The sequence below is a fragment of the Quercus lobata genome, chromosome 3 (assembly GCF_001633185.2).
Source record: "Quercus lobata isolate SW786 chromosome 3, ValleyOak3.0 Primary Assembly, whole genome shotgun sequence".
In the NCBI taxonomy this organism is placed as follows: Eukaryota; Viridiplantae; Streptophyta; class Magnoliopsida; order Fagales; family Fagaceae; genus Quercus; species Quercus lobata.
The window spans coordinates 25,011,255-25,032,495 of NC_044906.1; the positions used below are offsets into that span (position 1 = coordinate 25,011,255).

The 21,241-nt window shown below is 34.1% G+C and overlaps 2 protein-coding genes across 2 annotated transcripts; one reads left to right on the top strand and one right to left on the bottom strand.

Annotated features, from left to right (window-relative positions):
* Positions 1 to 383: 383 nt before the first annotated feature.
* Positions 384 to 2,391, top strand: LOC115980040 (probable ribose-5-phosphate isomerase 3, chloroplastic). The gene is made up of 2 exons (XM_031102237.1): positions 384 to 886; positions 1,634 to 2,391. Exons 1-2 carry the CDS (start codon positions 529 to 531, stop codon positions 2,134 to 2,136), a joined length of 861 nt encoding a protein of 286 aa, XP_030958097.1. The 5' UTR covers positions 384 to 528; the 3' UTR covers positions 2,137 to 2,391.
* Positions 2,392 to 5,615: 3,224 nt separating this feature from the next.
* LOC115980039 (peptide-N(4)-(N-acetyl-beta-glucosaminyl)asparagine amidase) lies at positions 5,616 to 17,501 on the bottom strand. The gene is made up of 17 exons (XM_031102236.1): positions 17,227 to 17,501; positions 17,086 to 17,139; positions 16,820 to 17,008; positions 16,588 to 16,686; positions 15,160 to 15,246; positions 13,545 to 13,627; positions 10,541 to 10,654; positions 9,603 to 9,657; positions 9,435 to 9,521; positions 8,740 to 8,795; positions 8,573 to 8,632; positions 8,371 to 8,458; positions 7,464 to 8,216; positions 7,288 to 7,348; positions 6,612 to 6,714; positions 6,123 to 6,257; positions 5,616 to 6,045 (listed from the first exon to the last, which is right to left on the bottom strand). The coding sequence occupies exons 1-17, from the start codon at positions 17,302 to 17,304 to the stop codon at positions 5,961 to 5,963; spliced, it is 2,187 nt and encodes a 728-aa protein (XP_030958096.1). The 5' UTR covers positions 17,305 to 17,501; the 3' UTR covers positions 5,616 to 5,960.
* Between the last annotated feature and the right edge of the window lie 3,740 nt (positions 17,502 to 21,241).

The following is a 21,241-nucleotide window of genomic DNA, read 5'->3' on the forward strand; positions in this document are numbered from 1 at the left end:
CACGGACTCTCATAGTAAAAGGATTAAGGTGTTTGAAATTGAACGACAGGTAACAGCAAATACTTTAATGGAGAAAGCATAAATGGGGTTAGCATAGCTGCCATTTAGGTAGCAGCAAAAGGAGCAGCTTTAGAAAACAATTAAGAAAGGGAGAAGTAAATAAATAAATATAAACTGTGAAAGCCTTTATTTATTATTATTATTATTATTATTAAAAAAATAAAATTAAGAAAAGGAAAGAAATCCCCTAGATCCAATCTGCACCAAATGATCCTCATCACCAAGACCACCTATGACTTTACCTACCCAACAAAAAGTCTCTTTCATAGTATCTCTTCCAAAAAAATACCCACCAAACCCCACAATACAAAAAAAAATACCCACATCCCAAAGCCAACTAACCAAAATGAGAGATACAGAGAATTCATAGATAGAAGAGAACCAAAACACAAACACTCACAAATTTCTATATATTTTTTCTCTCAAAGTCTCTCACTCTCCACCCAAATACAAAAAAAACCTACAAAAATGGCCTCCTCTTCCTTATCTCTCTCCCTCTCCTCTCTCCACCACCACCACACCTCCACCACCCCACTTATCCTACGCACCTCCAAGCCCCTTAACCTGCGCACCACCACCCACACCTACAGACCCAACTCCATAAAAGCCTTTTCTGCACCAGTTCTCACCCAAGATGACCTCAAGAAACTGGCTGCAGACAAGGCTGTGGAGTACGTGAAGCCCGGCATGGTCCTCGGCCTCGGCACCGGCTCCACCGCCGCCTTTGTCGTCGCCAAGCTCGGCCATCTCCTCAAGACTGGTGAGCTCTCTGACATTGTTGGTGTCCCCACCTCCAAACGCACCGAGGAGCAAGCTCGCCAACTGGGTATTTTTCAAATTTTGACACTTTTTACTGAGAGAATTACTTGGTGTCAGTACTTTGTTTGATATGAACATGTTTGAATTGAGACACTGTAGCAGACAGCATTGATGGTAATTTGATGACAAAGTGTGGCAATTGGGTGGTGTTAGAAATTTGATATTGAGAATTCTTGGTGCCGAGTGCTTGATATAACATGTTGGGACACCATGGCATTTACCTATCAAAAAAAATGTTGGGACACCATGGCATTGTAGAAATTTGATAAGATTGGTCAACTGGGTATTTTGTTAGAAATTTAAATGTTGAGAATTCTTGGTGTTGAGTACTTGATATAACATTTTGAGACGCACCACAGCATTGTTCAAATTTGATAGCTATTGCTTACTGGCCATTGTTAGAAATTTAGTTCTGAGGATTCTTGGTGGGTTGTTGTTGGCATAACATGTCAAGGCACCACAGAAGGCATTGTAGAAATTTGATAACATTTTGCTAACTGGTTTTGTTGGAAATTTACTATGGAGGATTCTTTGTGTTGAGTACTTGATATATAATACGTTGAGATACCACAACATTTGATAACATTCACTAATGGAGAATTTCTGGTGCCAAGTACTTGATATAATATGGAGAGAAACTACAACATGGTTGGAAATTTAATGTTATTAGTTTTAGAACAACAATGTTATGTCAATCAATTGTTCTTATGACTATTATCCGGTGTGGGACTTAATTATCTGAATTACTCAACAGGTATCCCTCTCTCAATTCTTGACGACCACCCTAGCCTTGATCTCGCCATAGACGGGGCCGATGAGGTTGACCCAGATTTGAACCTTGTGAAAGGCCGCGGAGGAGCACTTTTGCGAGAGAAAATGGTGGAAGCTGCCTCGGACAAGTTTGTAGTGGTTGCAGATGATACGAAGCTAGTGACAGGACTAGGAGGAAGTGGGTTGGCAATGCCGGTTGAGGTGGTGCAGTTTTGCTGGAAGTATAACTTGATAAGGTTGCAAGAGTTGTTTAAAGAAGAAGGGGTTGAGGCAAAGTTGAGGTTGAGTGAAGGTGGGAAACCATACGTGACGGATAATTCCAATTATATTGTGGACTTGTATTTCAAAACACCAATAAGAGATGCATTGGCAGCTGGGAAGGAGATTTCGACATTGGAAGGGGTTGTGGAACATGGGTTGTTTTTGAATATGGCGACTGCGGTGATTATTGCAGGAAAGAATGGGGTGGAGGTGAAGAATAAATGAGATTTTGTGGTTTTTGACTGTTTGAGGTTTTATGTGACTGTTGTTGTTCAATATATATATTTACTTTAATGATTTTGGGCTTATTGTTGCCACTCTTAGATGGGTAATCCGGGCACTTGTTTGCATTACTTGGGCATTTTGAATTGTATCACTAGAATTTGAATAATGTTTAATGAGGGGAATGGGATAAAGTGAAATTATTTAATGGAAAATTTCATGCTAATGTGATTTTGGGGCATGCATTTATGGTTTAAACTTGGAATCTATTCTCTTTTAATATGTTATTTGAATTTTATGAGTGAAATAATTATTTGCGATTTCAATGAGTTATATTATAGGATTTTCTTGATTTCTTTTGAAATTAGCCAATAAAGATGAAGGTATTATTCCATCCTCAAAATGCTTTACATCTTTATGGATTTTTGTTTGCCAATTGTTCCTTACAATACACGTGAACTTGGGAATGAATGAAGCTAAAAATGTTGATTTTTTTTTTTGTTTCCTTTCTTTTTTTTTGGTTGTTGGGGGGGGGGGGGGGTTTAAGAGAAAATTGGACTGTTAGCATGTTAGATACAAAGAACACTGATCTGATATGTTCTTGAACAGTAACATGGCAATTGCAGGTTCTTCAGTGGCCTCTGGTTGGTACCTAACATTTTTGTTACGACTTCAATTTAACAATCTTGTAAAAATGACACAGGAAACCCTTACATTCCTTCAGGATTCAGCTGTCAGAAACTCTGGTTTTCATTAGTGTCTCTGTAAATTGCAACTTTGGTAAGGGCATCAGATATTCTTTCAACTTTTGACTAATTGTTTACATTTTGCACTCAGGAATACTAGGTATTATGGGCACAGTCAATGGCAACTAGTGAAGAAGCAAGTGTAGTTATGTTTTTTTGATAAGTGAAGAAAGTGTAGTATGTGCAATGGAGATTATAATAAATGAGATTTAAGATAGTTTAGGCCATTTTCTGTAAAATGCCTTCTGCAAAATCTCTCTCTCACTCTCTCTCTCATGTATGTGAATCAAGAGTAATATTAATACAGATATATACTTGCACCACCACCTCTTATCTTTCACTAGCCTGTTTTACTTACTCTAGGAGCTTTTCTCATAATATCCTTTCAAATTTCCTCACATGTCACATGGCTGTTTTAAGATCACTGATATTGAAGATGAAGCTCAGCATATATTTAATCTTGAATGACTATAGTGGATTTTCTGTTATTTTTGTCAATATGTCAATATAATCAAATTTGCTCCATGACTGTGTTTCATTGCTTCAGGTCATAAACTAAACATGAATGTGGCATTTCTTTTCATTTCATCTTAATGTCACATATCTTTATCCTTCAGGTTCATTGCATTTACTATATTTTTTTAGTCAGTTTGCTTGTTTTGAGTTGAAACATTTTCAGATGCCGAGCTAACATTATAGCATTTGCAGATTTTAGTTATCAGATTTTTCTGAGTTTGGACCTTTAGTTCTGAGTTTGGACCTTTAGTTCTGATTCTAATGAGCTGAAAGTCATCTCTATGGTTTTAACATACTATTATCCTCTCCCAAAGAAGAAAAAGAAAGAAAGAAATAAAATGCCAGAACAGTAGATCTTTTTTTAATAATTATTTATTATTGGTAAGTTACATATGCAGTTATGCACCCAATGGGTCTTGAACCCAAAACGTCACCCTCCAACCAATTACTATGGGAGAAGAAAGGGTCAATGGATGGAATTCCTGCTTGAAATTTTTAAGATATCATTAAGACATCTGCTTCAGTTACCATGATTAAAAGCATCTGAAGAGAAGATTTTGTATATGTTGAACTTCATCACTTATTGAAATTTCTTCTCATTCGTGGTGACATCCACAACGTGATGTTTTGTGTTTTTTCTTACAATAATGGCAGGCACTTGATACCCATAAGTATGTTGTCTTGTAAGCTTCTCTTATCTTGGTTATTTAGTTCATAATTGCACTGATACAAATATATGTGTGCTGTAACTTTTTGTCTTCATTTGCTTTTTTTACCATCTTTGCTCACATATTCTGAATTTCCTTTCAAGCATAATAGTCTAGAATGCTGATATTGATGGCTTAACTGAATCTTTAGAACTGCAATGGTGGTGCTTCTGTTATGTTTTTTCCCCTTTGCTTTCAAGATTTCACTTTGTATACCATACATGCATGTCTCTCTCTGCTTTTCAGTCATTGCGCATGACACTGGTCCTTCTGATATATTGCTCAGGAATATATTTTCATTTCTAAACACATAAAGAAGGAATATGTTATTGTTCAGTCTGCATTTTATATGTTCGAAATATTTTTTATCTTCTGAACTTGAAGACTATATATGTTCTGAGCTGCTGTGCTATGTTGTGAACTTTTGTAATTGTTCATGCTCGGGCAACTTCCCATCTTTAAGGTTGGCCTCAGCTGTGATTCTACTTTAGCTAACAATGATCATAACTAAAAGTTGTAGTGTTAACTGTTGTCCAGTTCATTATTTGGGGTTCTCATTCATGCAATATAGTCAACATGACTTATATCCTTGCCTGGGAATTCTAAGCAAATTTCAGTAAATGTAGTCTAGATCAAGGGCAGATGGAAATAGTAGTCTTCTTAATACAGCTGCTATTTAATAATTCACATAACCCTAGTTGTAGCTTGTAAGTCCTTGACTAGTGTTGCCTGGAGTGGATGTTCTGGGATATTGGTTAAGCACCTTTGTTCATCAAGAGTCAACTTTCAGGTGAAAATGGAGTGAGTAGGCTGATGTCAAATAAAGAGTCTTGTGAGTTGTGAGGCTTTTATAGATATGCCATAATTAACATTGGAAGACCTTTGTTGTCAGTGCTTAGGATGGTTGATACTTGATAGTTAAATTGAATTGTGGCTCAGTCTTTTAGTTGAAAATTTTTGAGTGCTTAGTGTGTTCACAATCGCATTCACTTGGGCCTTCTGCAATCTGCACATGCTATTGTTAAATTACATCTTATTTTTTTGTTTTCAATGGAGATAAATTTTAAAGTTAACAATGAAGTACCTGCTATAAAGTTCCCTTATAATAATGCCAGTCAAAATGGAAACTGAGAAACCCAAAGTAAGAGAAACTCAGCTACTTCTACTCAAGTCATTGCCATTTCAACCGCATCTAATTTAGCCTACTGATTGCAGAAACATCAACTTCACATAAATCCACCAAAATGCACATTTTAGGTCACCTATGGTAGTCCTCCTATGCCCCTCTCAAATTGATGACAATACTACCTATGTTACAGAGGTGAAAGCACAGACTTTTACAAGAATAATACTGAGAATGACAAGAAACATCTCAACAAGAAAATCTGCTGGAAATTTTGACTTTCTATTAGACAAAAGCATTGATGTTCAAAAAGAAAAGGAAAAAATCGAAGTTTCAGATCCCACAATATTCCAGGACTCTACAGTACATGATACAGTCAGCAATCGGCAGTGAGGGATAATATCATAGTTTCCTTTATTTCTTTTTAGTATTACTCATTAATCAAGCATTTATCGTATTTCAGTGTTGGCCAAATAATGAGAAAAACAAACATTTGAATCATCTAACATACACACCTAAGACCATAGGGCTTAGATCTTCTACAAGACTTTGCAAATTGCGGACGAAATGAAAGTAATGATTACAACCAATCAGAAGAACATTTTCATGCTTCATTAACTTCCCTTGGAGTTTTCCTTACTTTCCAATGAGGTGATCATAAAAGCAATGCATCATCTCAATTGAGAAAGATATAAAAAATCATCCAACTGGGATACCAAATTCCAGTCTATCAAATTAACTGCCTTTGGCATATAGGTCAATGCTACCAAGTTGGAGCCGTGAATTGTCTTTAACATCTCGAACCGCCAAAAACCTAAACCTGTTAAACAAGCCAATAATTCAAGGACGGACCAGATGATGAACATGTTTGAACAGATTTTGAGAAAATATTTTTACCTGAAAACATTGAATTGAAGCCCTACTGGTGTAATCTTAAATGTTCTATGCTGGAAACGGTCTTCAAACATCTGAGAAGTTTGTTTATCCAGAAGGTGCCAGCTGGATCTACCATCATTGCTTCCCTCAACAACCCTAAATAAGAAAAAAAAAAAATAGATGATTGACAAAATCTGGATGCAAATAGTGGGTAAAGACTAAAGACCTTCAAGGAAATTTATAGTTGAAGATGGAGTTCACAAAATTAAAGAAGAACAGCAATTTAAAATGTCTTAAGGAAACCTCAGAAGGAAGCCGTTTTTTCTCTTTCATACTGCTATTCATAATAGCTTCACTATACTCATTTGAAATACAAAATGAAAACAATAGAAAACAAAACAAAGGCTAGGGCTCAGAGATATGCCCCATGTTGCACGCACTGAGACAGATGTAAGCCAGTAATTATGCATCAGACATCAATTAGTGATTGGATATTCTAAGAGAACATACCAATCCCTTGGATCCCTTTCTGGTACATCATTGGCTGACATTAACTCATATGCCACAAGTTCGTGCATCTTATCATCTGCTACTTCATACATAATCCAACAACCTACAAGATCAAATAATTTGCCATACACCATTAATCAGGTAAACACATTAATTTGTTCATATTCTCTGCAATAAAAAAAGCCCCCCCCGGTACAACACATCACTAGAATTATACGTTGGCCAAGGTCAGTCAATCATTAATCAACCTTTGAACCCTACTAATGTTACCAGTATAGCTTCAATCCAAAATCTATATTGCTGCTAGCAACTTTTGATCACTTTGCAGTGGCATAGACCAATTATCACCTTTTAAGTTATGTATCTAAAACATAGAAATAAGGCCTCTTTTAAGTCCTTGGAATTACATAAACTCATCTCAAGATTTAGAGACATGTAGACACCATAGTGATGGTCAGTTATCCTTGGGGACTATGACAGTGCCAGATACGGTAACTTGATGGATGGCAGAACAAAAATGATGGAACATAAGTAGTAAGAAGCATTAAGCATTCCTTCTCAAAATCATGTAAGAAATTATTTACATAATCCTATACTTCCTTTTTTTTCGCTTTGCTTGTGTTTATCTCAGTTCCAATGCAACAATGGGGTGAAATATTTATTTGTTATGTAGTACCTTTTGCACCATTAGGTTCTTCCCATTTAAAATTGCGAGTTCCATCAAATGCTGATGTGGCCTGAAATATGAGAAGATGGGGGGAGTCACATGGAGATTCATTTGAGGTGCACATGCAGTATATTCTAAAACTAGTGAACAGATGAAACACAAATGCAAGGGAAAAAAGAACTCACAATTCCCACAGGAAGCTCCTCACCACTTGCACGGACAAAACCGGAATGTATTCTGTTTAATTTCAGAAGTGGCAATGATAGAGAATCTTCAACAAAGTTGTCAATTTTTTTAAGGTTCTGGATCATGTCATCCAAAGCATCCAACACAACAGGCAATCCCAAAGAGGTTTTAACAGGATCACCAGCCAGACAAATGTCAACCCTCCCATCAGGGTCTGCCTTACTCTTCAGAGAGAGAGCATTAAGTAACTCAGCAAAAGAAGGTAGCAACTGATGCACGATAGCTTGTATAGTATTTGATGCTGAATCTATGGAGGCCTTCCTCATTTTAAAAGGGGTATTCTTGAGATCCATGAGAATTTTTTTAAAAAACTCGAGTGCTTTAATGGCTTTAATCTTAGGATTTTCTTCCTTAACAAACTGAGAAAGTACTGGACAAAATGCATTGTAAATCCTTGTAACATGCTCATCTACACATTTACGAACCGGGCAAGAAGAAGTACTTAGAGAATCAGAGCCAAGTTCTAGTCTAGACTTGCGCCATTCTTTGTCTCCACTTTGTCTTCCAGGTAATGAGATTGATGCATCATCTGTAGAATGTAAATCTCTCTCGAGTGCTTCTCTTTCCATTTGGTCACACTTGTCAAGCTCAGAAAGCACCTGAGAACTAATGCCTCTTCTACATTCTTGTGTTATAGTAGCAAGGAGAGCAGACAAGGCAGGCTCTGTAATGATGTTTCGTCGGGGCAGAACCTGTGAATTTAGACAACTCATCCTCATCAACAATTCAATCTAATAGTGTGTGTCTCTTTCTAAACGAAGATCTTTTATTTTTATATTTTATTAAAAAAAATGTTAATGAAAATCTTGATGATGAAAAATGCCACAATACTATTTTTAGTATTACCTCATGCCACTTCCTTGTGTAGCGTTTTGTAACATCACAGACCCCATCTTTTGAAATGGCTATTGCATAATTTAATTTCTTATTCCACCTACAAGAAAGGCATGGGTTCTGATGTAATATGAATGAAGAATGGACATAAGAGCTTGTCTGGTATGACAACACAGCAAAGAAGTAAGTTTGGGTTGGCAAAACTTAGAAGTACCCCTTTTCATATAACAATGGTTTGTCATATACTCCTTCACAAGGATCAAGATGCATCCATCTGCACAATAATGGTTGTTAGAAAACATCCACTAGCACAATAGTGAATATTTTCTGAATGCTCCAAAAGAAGAAACTGAAGAGCAGCAATTGGTAAATGAAGCCTACCTTCCTAAAAGCTGTGAGAAGCACTCTGTCCAAACATGATCACCAAAATCCAATATCTGAAAAATGAAGTGTTATAGTACCAAGAAAACTTCTATTCTCTCAAGCCTCAAGTACTTCCACATAACCAATAACTAAAAATTCCATTGAAGGTCATAATGCTTAGAAACACCAGCCTAAATACTTTGAAAATTATATGGTACCAACATGATCTATATTCAAAAAATTAAGAGCAGAGAACTTCTCATATCCCAAGCTTGATTTAACAAATGAGATGCTAAGCGAAAATTATTGTACAAGTATCCATATCATTGTTACCATATTATGGTATGAATCTATTGGACAACATTGTTAGATAAGTGTTTGATGTGAAAGACAATGCTTTATCACTTATAGGATTATAGCCATGTCATTTCAGCACAACACGTAATTCGAGGATTTTAAGGTGTCCATATAGCATAGGTCCTAAGGTGCAGAACTTTGTGATTTTCCATCCCATTCTATTAAGGGCCATCCTATATCCTATTGTTTGGATATAATTCTTTTTTTTTTTGATAGGCTATTGTTTGGATATAATTCATTATTCCAAAAAACCTAGGCTCTAATACAGATTTGCTCAACGCAAAAGAAGTGTGAATTTTAGTGTGAATAATTATAAGATGTTTGGTAGTTTATTAACAAGCTGAGAACTGACTAACCAGACGTGATTCATAGCCAAAAGCTCGACAATAAAACGTAAAGCAATTGGCCCACTCCCCGCAACGCCCTCTTCTTGTTTCCAAAAGCTGCAAATAGGATGAGAGAAAATGAAAATTCTATGAAATAAAGCATAAACTTCTTCCCCAAGTCAGGAAACTAATAAGTACCTTTAAAGGATCATTATAGCGTGGGAAACGAGTAATTTTTGAGCAAATTTTGCACCTGGGAAAAAAGTGACAGATAATGGAGTGGACCAACAGGTAAGACATTGGCAAAGAGCATAAAATTAAGTAAAGAAATAACAGAAATCCATTTCTGATAGACCCAACTATTTGCCACTGAACTTAGAAGGGCTTTCATAAGCAGAAAAGTAGAAGATGGCCAACATCAATCAGGTCAATCTATGAAATGCTTGTCACAAGTTCTCCAATTGACAATCAGACAAGGTATAGAAACACTTAACTTGATTATATACCAATACATAGATTACAGACTAAGAAACTGGCTTTAAAGAACTTCAAGAAAAGCAATATTACAATTTATATGCAGAATTTTTAAGGAAATAGAAGCAGGAAATTGATCCTAACACGAGATCTTTAGTCAAACATTGGTCACAAACAATAAGTGACACAATTAGCAAAGATACATGAAAAATCTCTAATGAAAAGTAGAGACTCAGGCCTCGGCCAAGAAGTTTGCTCATTCTTGACCATGCAAGGATGGTTTAAACTCATCTTAAAAATGATTATGTACAAACAAGATGGTTAACCGTAGTAACAGTAACATATAAGTGCCAGTCAGTTGAACTACACAATACAGAAAGTTACATCATAGACTTTCCATAGCAAGTAGCCCAGTAGAAAGACTGGACATGGTATCCCTTCCCCCTCTCCCCATTGAGGAAAAAAATCAATGATTACCGATTCTATATTGGAAATGCATTAATTATTTGCTTATTGGTATGTCCTAGGAAATAGATTAAAAAGAAACAGATTACATATAATGTGGGTTCCAATGAAAGTCATTAAACCACATATGACAAAAACTAAAATTGAAATCTAGAACAGAACAATCATATTAGGAAAAAGTAGATTAATATTCATACCGATATAGTTCAACTCGAGATGCTCCATATTGACTTTCTGAATCATCTGGAGACCCCATGCCTTGATTTATGGTTTCACTGCCACAAACATCACAAGGAGGCACATTGACCCACCTACGATTCCAAAGCATATGGAAAATATACAAAAGCAAGATTCAGCCTGTCAGCCATTCATTGCAAAAGGAAAAAAAAAAAAAAAAACACATGACAATGAAATATTATTCTTATAGGTCTTCAAGTTTCCAAAAGCAAAGTTTGCACATATTACTTGATTATAAACTTCCATAAATGTATTTTAAGGAACTACTTATCAAAAATAAATAAATGTATTCTAAGGAACTCTACAATTCCACTTCTAAAGCAACTAAAACCTCTTAAATTTAAAAACCCAAGTCATACTGACATTTTTTCGATTTAAACTTCAACAAACTGATCCTGTGACCAAACTGGCAAAATTTGACACTAAAAAAATCTTTTAAGAGTATTCCATAACTCTGTCAGGCAATGCACCACTTTCCCTAAGATACAGGAGCTTTAAATTGATTTCAACAACCTCCACATAAAACTTGATATTCAAAATGAAACCACCATACCAACTCAGGTAAGTTCATCAAGCATCAAAAATGTCTGAACCATTCAAACAATCCTCACTAACAACTAGGCCCTAAAACTGGATCATAAGGGGGTATTTGGTTTAGCCATTTTCATCACTCAATTCTAAAATTTTGTGGGTCCCACCTCAGGTTCTCTTCTTTGGTTTCATTTTTATTTTCAATTCTTATATCTCATAACTCAAAAAATTGAGTTATAGCAATGGAAACTGAAAACAAGTTTTGTTAGTTTTCAAGTTATAAGAAATAAGTTAAGCTTGTAAAAAAATTTAAGTTGCTGGGACCCACACAACTGACCGATCACTATCAAGTCAGATGGCACTAAACTCATTTCATCTCTATCTAATATGCAGTAGAAGAAAACACACACACACCATTCACCTCACAGAAAAATTTTCTCCTGATCTCATCTCTGATCTCTCAGTCTCTCTTTTGATCTCAGTCCAACAGTTGTTTAGTTGATCTCATCTCAGGAGAACGCAAATCTCTCTATCTCTCTAATTTCACTTTCTCCATCTTTCTCATTCTCTCATCTCTTTCGGCCTCTCATCTCTCTCAATCCTACAATCCTACAAAATCTATTTGATTCAGATGTTTATGTTGAGAAATTGGGCTTTGATTTAGATGAAAAACCATGTGGGAACATGAGTGATGCACGTAAGTTGTTTGATGAAAGTCCTGTTTTGGAATTGGTTTCACGGAATTTGATTTTTGGCAGGTTATGTTCAGGTAGGGAATGTGGAATGTGGAGAATGCCAAGTCTATATATGAGCTTGGTAAGAAAATCATACTGAAAAAAATACAAAGAAAAAAAACTTGCAGTTAGTTTTGAAACTTGGCAGGAAAATCATTGACAAAATGATTTGGTTTTAAAATCCCATGCCTAATGGATGGCTGTGGCTTTCACTTCTTCCCTTTTGTTGCTCTTTGCTGGGTTCTGAGATGTAATGAAGTACAGGAACAGTCACACGGGTGAGTTAAAGTAGAGGACAACATTACCATTCTGACTAAACAGTAGACGACGGTGAGTTAAATTAGCTTTTTTAAGAGAGAAAGCCAACTGTATTTGGGATGCCAAACACGGTGAGAATGAGTTATGAGGAAATAGCAAAATGAATATGAGTTCTGACTTATAAGATGTGAGTTATGAATTGTGGGTTGTGAGTTTTGAGGGGATTTTTGCAAATGGATTTTACTTGATGGGAGTTTCCCCTATCTAAAACTACTTACAAGAGAACCAGTTTTTGGAAGAAAAACATGCACTTCTATCAAAAGTAAAAAAGATATACATTTGACTGAAAACTTTGATTAACTTCCCATTGAGTTAGAAATTACCATATAAAAATGAGTGACTACTTCATGTTTAGATGACAACACCAAGGGGTTCAAATTAACCAAATTGGGCACTATTTTTCTTCTTCTTCTTCTTTTTTTTCTTTTTTTTTTTTTTTTGTGGGGTGGGGGTTGGGGTTGGGGGGGGGGGGTTACAAATCAATATATAAACATTCAAAATCCAATGGGCTGGATCAAGAATTTAAGAAAACTAAGGACATGATAGCAGCTTCATATTCAGTTCTCTCTATAAGGTCAATTATTTTGGCATTAAATTTTTGTTGCTAATCAAGGTTTAAGAGTTGTGGGTGTGTTTTTAGTTCATCACCTTTTCACCAAACTAGAAATACATCATTGAAGTTTATTGGAGGAAACATTTTCATAATATACCAGAAGTATGACATTAAAATCAAGCCAAAGAAAAAGTCGGTAGATATTCAACTGCTAATGAGAAATTGATCCCTTCACCCGACCCTTTTCCCCTTGTTCAGTTCTAGTGAAACCTTCCTGTATCTGACTTCTGCTTGTTTCTAACATACTGTACTCTTTTCCTTCTCCACTTTTCCTATTGGAGAACTACTAAGCTCTAGATTCTTCTCATCACCAAATTTTGTTCACTAATATTAACATAATTCTTGTGCAAAATCTATGATCCCACATAATTCATTAATTACATCAAAATGGAAAAGACTAATGACATTTCTTTTTCTTTTTCGTATTTTATTCCCTCCCGATTGAAGATAAATAAACAAAGAAAATTACTTGTGTAGGATAGAGTTCCCAAAGCTACCCAAATTACCCTGGTGTGATGTCACACCATTGTAATATGTAGTTCTATGCAATCCTGAAGTTATAGAAGAAATATATTTGTAAGAAAAGAAAAACATGATTCACACTATCAACTACTTGTTATTGCCATGTTAAGAGATGTGCAGATTTTTTTCTTGGGTGGGGGGGGGGGGGGGTGGGGGGAGTTTGCCTGCACTATGATATGCAATTGCAGTATTCAATATGTTTGTGTGGAAGTACAAGAGCAAAAATAGAAAAGTAAGAGAAAACACCTAAAGGATTTTTTGAACCAGAAAAGCAGCTGCAGCAGGAAGGCATGATCTTGTTCCACTTTTGATGGTTCAAAGTTCCCCTCCTAAAAACATATCCAAATTACCAATTACATTAAAAAAAAAAAATTTGCTCATGATCAATACAGTCTTTGCAAAAGAATCATTTGTTATTGAGTCCTCAATAATAATGTAATTTCAACAACATCACAAATACAAATATCCAAGAAAAGCCTAGCCAGATAAATTAATAATAACAAAAAAAAAAAAAAAAGGCAGAGAACAGAAATTTCTATTGGAAACTACTTCTTGTTAGAAAGTAGTGAAATTCACAGAAATCAGAATTGCTCCAGTGCCAAATAATTATACTGCTATTCTGACAGACTGGAAACGTGAAAGGGATAGATCTCATTCTAGCTTAACGAAACCCTTAAATCCATAAGGGGCCCTTGAATCCACAAGGAAAACTTGAAATCCACCAGTAAATAAATAAATAAAACCTCTCTGGAAAATATTATTGAATTTTCGTTTTACATAGTGCAGGTAAGTTCCAAAAAAACACCTAAAATCAAGGAAATAATATCACTAAACCTAAAATAATGAAAATTACATAAAAAATCAATATTAACGCCATAGCTTTTCCTACATCATATATTTTTCAGGAAGTGTGTAGGGTCAAAAGTAAATTTCCATAACACATTACATATTCATTTAATGTTTCTAATGCATACTTGGTAATTTGCCAGGTAAACCCTAGTAATTGGCTCCACAAATACATTCTTACTCATAACGTATACTAGGCCAAAGGGTCTGCAAAATGCAAACAACAAACCCGGAATAGTCCAAGGCTCAAGAAACACAACATACAACAAGTTCTGATTGAAATAACACACTGATAGAGTTGGCGAAAAAAGAGTCAAAAGACCTACTCCAACGTTTTTAGTAAAGTACACCTCAGAAGAAAACCTTTGTACTACTACCTCTACCTCTCAAACATTTAACTACTTTTTTTTTTTTTTTTTTAAGAATACTAAGTATTTTTAACACACACGGGGAGAGGGGAGAAGATTTTTTATAGAAACTTATAGTGGTATATCTAAAAGGGCCTAACTCTTAGATACACAACACAGGCTTTAAACCTCTTTAAAGCACACTCATTTTCCAATATGAGATTAACCCACTGTTTTTTCTTTTGAGAATACTAAGTATTTTTAACACACATTTAACTACTTCAAAGCATCAATTGAGGCAAGGTTCGCTGCCTAAGTAAGGCCGTTACAAATCAAAAGGAGTAATTTTTGCTAGGCAAAGGATTTGAAGGGATTCTACCCCCGGCATGCCACACCAATAGGTGAAGATTCATATAGACAAGTTTTATGTTCACCCCCCCCCCCCGCGGTGGCCGAAAACCCCCCTCCACCCTCCATTTTTAATCAGACAACTGACAAAATATATTACAAGTTCTAGGATTCGTAAGCTACTCACACACCGGTTGAGGTCCAAGGACTTGAACCAATGACCTCACCAAGTTATTATCTTACAAAGGTGTGACATACCAATGTGCCTAAGAATAGACTTATCCATTTAAATCTCAAAAATAAGAGATAGCTAATCTTACCCTGGCCAGAGCAACTAATGCTTTCTCCTCAAGCTCATCAACAGGGGCTGTTTTCCGAGCAGCCTGCTGGTACACTGGGTCCTCATACTACACCAAAAAAAGTTATAAATATCCAATAAAACATTGATTTTTCAAAAACACCGCTGGTTGCAAAAAATAAATAAATAAATAAAACTCAAACAAAAACAATACACTTCAGTCCTATCAGACTTGGTTAAGTAGAACTTTAGGCATATTGGTTTTGGAATAATTAGTTTCAAAATGTCAAAATTCTCATTGGCTCACAAAAAAATTGACACAAATCACAAAATACAAAGCAAACCCCAAAAAATAATTATAATAATATTAATAAACAACATGTTTAAGTGGCCCTTTGGAAGGGCAGTTTAAAAATGGATTTTTTTAAGTAAAGTTTTCTAAAAAGGTAAAAAACCACTTTTTTTTTCTAGATACAATTTTTTCAAATAGCCCATTTTCATAAAAACTGGAAAATAATGGCACCAACACTGTCTTTTATTTTTTGTTGTACCAATTATCAAACAATGAGATTATCAATATTGAAGACTTCAAATTCTTTTTATTTTCTCCCCCTACATTTTTTCTTGGCAGCCAAACAAGCTGATGATGAAAATAAGAAAAAATCTGTAAATTGAAGTGATCATATCATACACTGATAAAGAAAGCGTTTAACTTGCAAACTTTTGGTTTCAAAACAATAAGAGTTTCAAAATGCCAGATTTCTCCTCAGTTACTAAGATTATTGAATTTTAACAAACAATGAGAGTATCAATATTTCAAAAGACTGAATTCCAACTTTTTTTTGTCTATCGCTGTCCTCCCACGTTTTTTTCATGGCAGCCAAACAAGCTGATAAAGAACACAAAAATTGAAAATTAAAGTGATCATCATCATCATCATCATCATCATACGTTGATAAAGAAAGCCCTTAACTTGCAAACTTTTGGTTTCAAAACAATGAGGGTTTCAAAATGTCAGAATTATCCTTGGTTACCAAGAAAATTGAATTTTAACAAACAATGAGAGTTTTTCAATATTTCAAAACACTGAATTACTACTTTTTTTTTTCTTTATTGTTGTCCTCCTACATTTTTTCTTAGCAACCAAACAAGCTAAAAAAGAACATAAAAAGTGAAAATTGAAGTGATCGTCATCATCATACTTTGATAAAGAAAGCATTTACCATGCGAACTTTTGGTTTCAAAACAATGAGAGTTTCAAAATGTCAGAATTCTCCTTAGTAAACAATGAGAGTGTATCAATATTTCAAAAAACTAAATTACTACTTTTTTTTTTTCTTTATTGTTGTCTTCCTACATTTTTTTCCTTGGCAACCAAACAAGCTGATAAAGAACACGAAAAATTGAAAATTGAAGTGATCATCATACATTGATAAAGAAAGCAACATACCATGCGAACTTTATCAACATAAGGCCTTATTTGCTTCTCGAAATCTTCAGTACTCCCCCCGGCAATATGCGGCTGCAACATAAGCGCTTCCTCCTCCGCCTATAAACCACCAAAATCAAAAGCATTTTCAAGAAAAACCACTTCCAAAACCTTAAAAAAAAAAAAAAAAAAAAAAAAAAAAAAAAAAAAAAGAGTGAAATTTCGATCATGATTTTTGAATTAGAGGACGAACCTGCAAAATTCTAGCTAATTCCTCATCGGACATTAGCAATGCGGCGGCGTTTCCCGCAATGTGACTTGACGATTGCGGTTGTGGCTGCTCGTTGACTTCATCGTTGACCGATACAAGTCGGAGTCTCTCGGCAACCGAAATGAGATCGGAGTCGTCCGATAAAACTCGATTTTCATCGACGGCGATGATCTGTAAAAGTACAATTTACCACAAATTCTTGAATATACACACACACACACAAAAACACGTAGAGGAAGAGAGAGGACCTTTTGGTCGTCAGGGACGACTGAAGTGAGAGAGAAGAGCTGGAACTTGAGAGTCTGTAAAAAAACCAACAATTTACAATTTTAGAGAGAGAAACTGATAGAGTTTTTAGAGAGAGAGAGAGAGAGTGAGAAATCGAGAACCTCGAAGCCGTCGTCGGTGTCGTAGTCAATGACGAAGTCAGCGTCGTTGTGGCGGACCTGGAATTTCCGAGCAACCATTTTCTCTCTCTCTTTCTCGCTTTTTCTCAGTCACTCTGTGGCTGTGGAATTTGATGGAAACTTTTTTCATTCACAAGGGGAATTTGATGGAGTTTTGAGACCAAGAAAAGGAATCTGTTTCCACTGTACTTTCTATACCTTTCTTGCTCGTAGGTGAAAATTAAATTCTCACTTTTTCTTTTTCCAAAAGAAATTCTCTATCATAGAGATTGATTTTCTTTTTATTTATTTATTTGAAGTTTTTTTTTTTTTTTTTTGCTGAATGTTTATTTATTTGAAGTTAGAACTTAGGAATAGAGATATCATAATCTATAATCTTATTTTGGATAATGTAGTAGTGTATACATTATTTTAACCAAAAATAATAATAATAATAGAATACATTATTCTATGACAAGGTGTCGTAATAATATAATAAATTATTATTAGCACGGGAAAATGTGTGACATCTAGTTAATATGAACCCAATTATAACTTGTAATTTTTTCAACCACAAATAGAAGAAAAAAAAATGTGCATGTGTTTTTTTTGGTGTGAAACACCCATTTATTGAATAAGTGATAAAGTTTTAAAAAATAATTAGTTTAATAATATAAAATCTACTAATAAATCTATCGTTCATCTTTGAAAATTGCTATTCTTTGACAATTTTACTATTAAAATTTGGTTATTGATTTGTTAAAAAAAAAAATACAAGTATTTAGTTAATTATGAGTCAAGGATGGTCATATTTATTTGGTAATGGATATCTAATCATTTTCAATCTAAATATTAAGTAATACCCGATTTTTTATGAGCAAAAGATAATTTATAGGATTTGAATATTATTCGAATTTTTCGAATAGTAATTAGATATTATCCAAACCCGATTCAGACTAGGAAAAACCATTGCTTGCTCCTATTGATACTCCACTGCGACTCTCTCTATGCTACTGCGCCATAGACACAGTTTTTTTTTTTTTTTTTTTTGGTTTGGGAATTAATTAAAAGACTAAAGATTCTTTAACTTGATAAAGTACAAAACAGTCGCGAAGTATATTGGTGAAGATAAAAGCCAAAAAATGATTGGCAATGCATGTATGAATACAAATATACACACGTTTACAGCTTTTTTTTATCCTTCTAAAAAGCCTCGGCTATTGGTCGGTGATGATGTAAAAACAAACTGCTATGAAGAATAAAACGTTGGGTTTGGTTTGGATTTCCCAAAGATACAACCAAAGCTCATCGAAATAATCAGAAGTTTTGGATTTCTCACAGATAGTGGATTATCAAAAACAACAAACTTTCCTCTAATTTTTTGATGATCAAAAACAAATTAGAACACATTGATGGCTCAAAGTTTAGTATATAACAATGTCTTGTCAATTATTTTTGATAATTGCTATGGCTTCCACACTGGGAAATCCATAGCAATTATCAAAAACAACAAACTTTCCTCCAAAACAAAGAAAACCCACTTGTCCCCCAAACTCACTGAGACTAAAAGTCTTCGATTTTTTTAGCTAAATCTCAAAGAAAAAATTCACATCGATCATTCAGTAAACCACTTCAGACCCATCATTTCATGTGAGGCGCAGTTACAAAAAAATGCAGAGAGCTTGATGAGTGAGTCTGAAGAAGAAGAAACCGATGGTAATATTAAAAAAAAAAATTTGAAGACATGGTAATTTTATTTAAGTACTAATGATAATGAAAATGGCAGAAATTTGACTATAACTCCTAAATTTTTTAAACTTTTAAAATAATTATTTAAAAAAAAAATCGGATTTGGGTCAGGTATGAATATTCTTAGATAAATAAACTGGATAATAATTGGGTATGGATATCAAGTAAAGTAATCAGATATTTATGGGTAAACTAATCAATTGAGTATGAGTAAGTACGATTATGTCTTATCTATAAGTTATGTTTAGTTAGAAGCAGAGCCATAAATGTTTCTCAAGGAAGGCCAAACTAGATGAATTATTGTATTTCAGTATCCTTGATTATCTTATATAAATGCATATAACTTTATTTTTTGGAAACAAAATAAAAAGCTAAAAAGAGATTTACTTATATATTTGTATAAACTTATGTTTTCTATTTCTAAAAAAGAAAAAAAAGTATAAACTTATGTTTTAAATGCTCCTAATATTAATGATTTATATAGAACAAAAAAAATCAATTTTAAAAGAAAAATAAATGAGACAATAATCAATTAAGAAGTATTTATACTTAAAAAAAAAAAAAATATATATATATATATATATATATATATGAAGGAGGCTGTTATCAAAAAAGAAAAGAAAAGAAAAAGAAGGAGGTCATTACCTAAAATTTTTTCGAATTTTTGACCATAAAATAAAGGGTGAGCTGGTGAGAGCCATTTTTACATGTCTAATCGTCTCGCACAGAGATGAATAAATTATATTACCTATTGTATCTTCTTTTACTTGTTTAAATGCAAAGAAATCTTTTTTTTTAGAAGCTTATCCTAAAATGCTGAGCTTCTCATATGAATTACACACAACTTGCTTTGTGTCTTTACCAAAATAAAAAATGAAAAAAAATGGAAAAAAATGATTAAAAAAAAAAATGCTTGCATTATCTTCAATTTGACTCAAATTAGGCCACTCATTGTTGCAAATAGCAAACTGGTGTGTTAATCTAACTAAACCCAGCCGTTTACTCCATTTCAAATAGTTTCTTAAAAAGTCCTTCATGTATAAACTCACTAACAATAGATAAATTCAAATTGAAAAATTATATTAAACTCAAAATAAAAAAAAGAGCCTTATTGCACGTGTGAAGAGCTTGTGATAAGGCTAGTCTGTATATATTAAGAGGATTCAGAAAGTTAGTTACAATTTCAAAAAATGTCAAAAATACCCCTAATCTAATTAGTTAATCATTATTCTTAAAAAAAAAAAAAAGGGGTTAAAATTGTAATTCAACAAAATTCAAAAACAAAAAAACTATCAGATAAACTTTTTTCCTAAAATTTAGCACTCTCTATTTGAATGTATAATATATATTTTTCTAATAACTAGCACATATTAAACCCATCATTCCTGTGTAATCTCACTAATAATAGATAAATTCAAATTAAAAAATTACATTATACTCAAAAAACAAAAAGAGTTTCATCACATGTCCAGAGCACGTGTGATGAAGCTAATATATAATATGAGAGTTGAAATGTCTCTTTAAATTCAAAATACATTTTCTTTTCTGTTTTCATTCCAATTTGAGGGGATAAAGATTGGTGGGCTTGGGTGGAAAATCCCCTGACTCTTCCTTTTCTCTCCCCTTATATCTTTATTAACCAAATGAGTGAAAGTTGTTTCTTCTCCCCTTTTTCCCCGTTATTTTCCATTCACTCTCTTTTCCACCCAACCTAATGGACTATCAAAGAAAACCAAAGGAAAAAGCAAAGCACGCTTAATACATTCTAATCATGTGACTTCTATTCTTGGCTTAACAGTGTAAGAATACACGGAGGTTGTTTGAATTGTACTCCTTTGATATTCCTCCATCACTAGTTTTAGCTTTTGCTTTGTCATTTAGAGAGTTATCGCACTCTCATTTAGGTCATGCATCTCTGCATCATGATAAAATTCAAGCCTTATACTTCGTTTAGGAGTTCATAAAAGAATGAGAATGAATGAGTAAATTATAAGGGAATGGAAAAAAAATGGAACATATTAAGTAATGAAATGGAATGGAAAAAAGAAAATATTCGAATGGAATGAAGCAATTTTGTTTGGATGTTTTAAAATAAACAAATGGAAAGAAATTGAATGTAAGTGGCAATGTTTGAGAGTAACATAAAAGGAATGTAATGAAATCATTTTATAATAACATTATTGTAGAGGTGGTAGGCCTAGTAGTATATATCTATGTACACATTGGTCTGGGGGCCCAATTCGAGGACATTGAATAGTCTGAGGACCGA

Bases quoted from the DNA above. Each gene is read 5' to 3' on its own strand.
- LOC115980040 (XM_031102237.1), top strand. From the start codon at position 529: ATGGCCTCCTCTTCCTTATCTCTCTCCCTCTCCTCTCTCCACCACCAC. The intron at 887-1,633 runs GTATTTTTCAAA...ATTACTCAACAG, and splicing joins GGAGCAAGCTCGCCAACTGG to GTATCCCTCTCTCAATTCTT.
- LOC115980039 (XM_031102236.1), bottom strand. From the start codon at position 17,304: ATGGTTGCTCGGAAATTCCAGGTCCGCCACAACGACGCTGACTTCGTC. The intron at 9,658-10,540 runs GTATGAATATTA...CTTTTTTCCCAG, and splicing joins TCTCGAGTTGAACTATATCG to GTGCAAAATTTGCTCAAAAA. The intron at 8,633-8,739 runs GTAGGCTTCATT...ATTATTGTGCAG, and splicing joins TTCTCACAGCTTTTAGGAAG to ATGGATGCATCTTGATCCTT.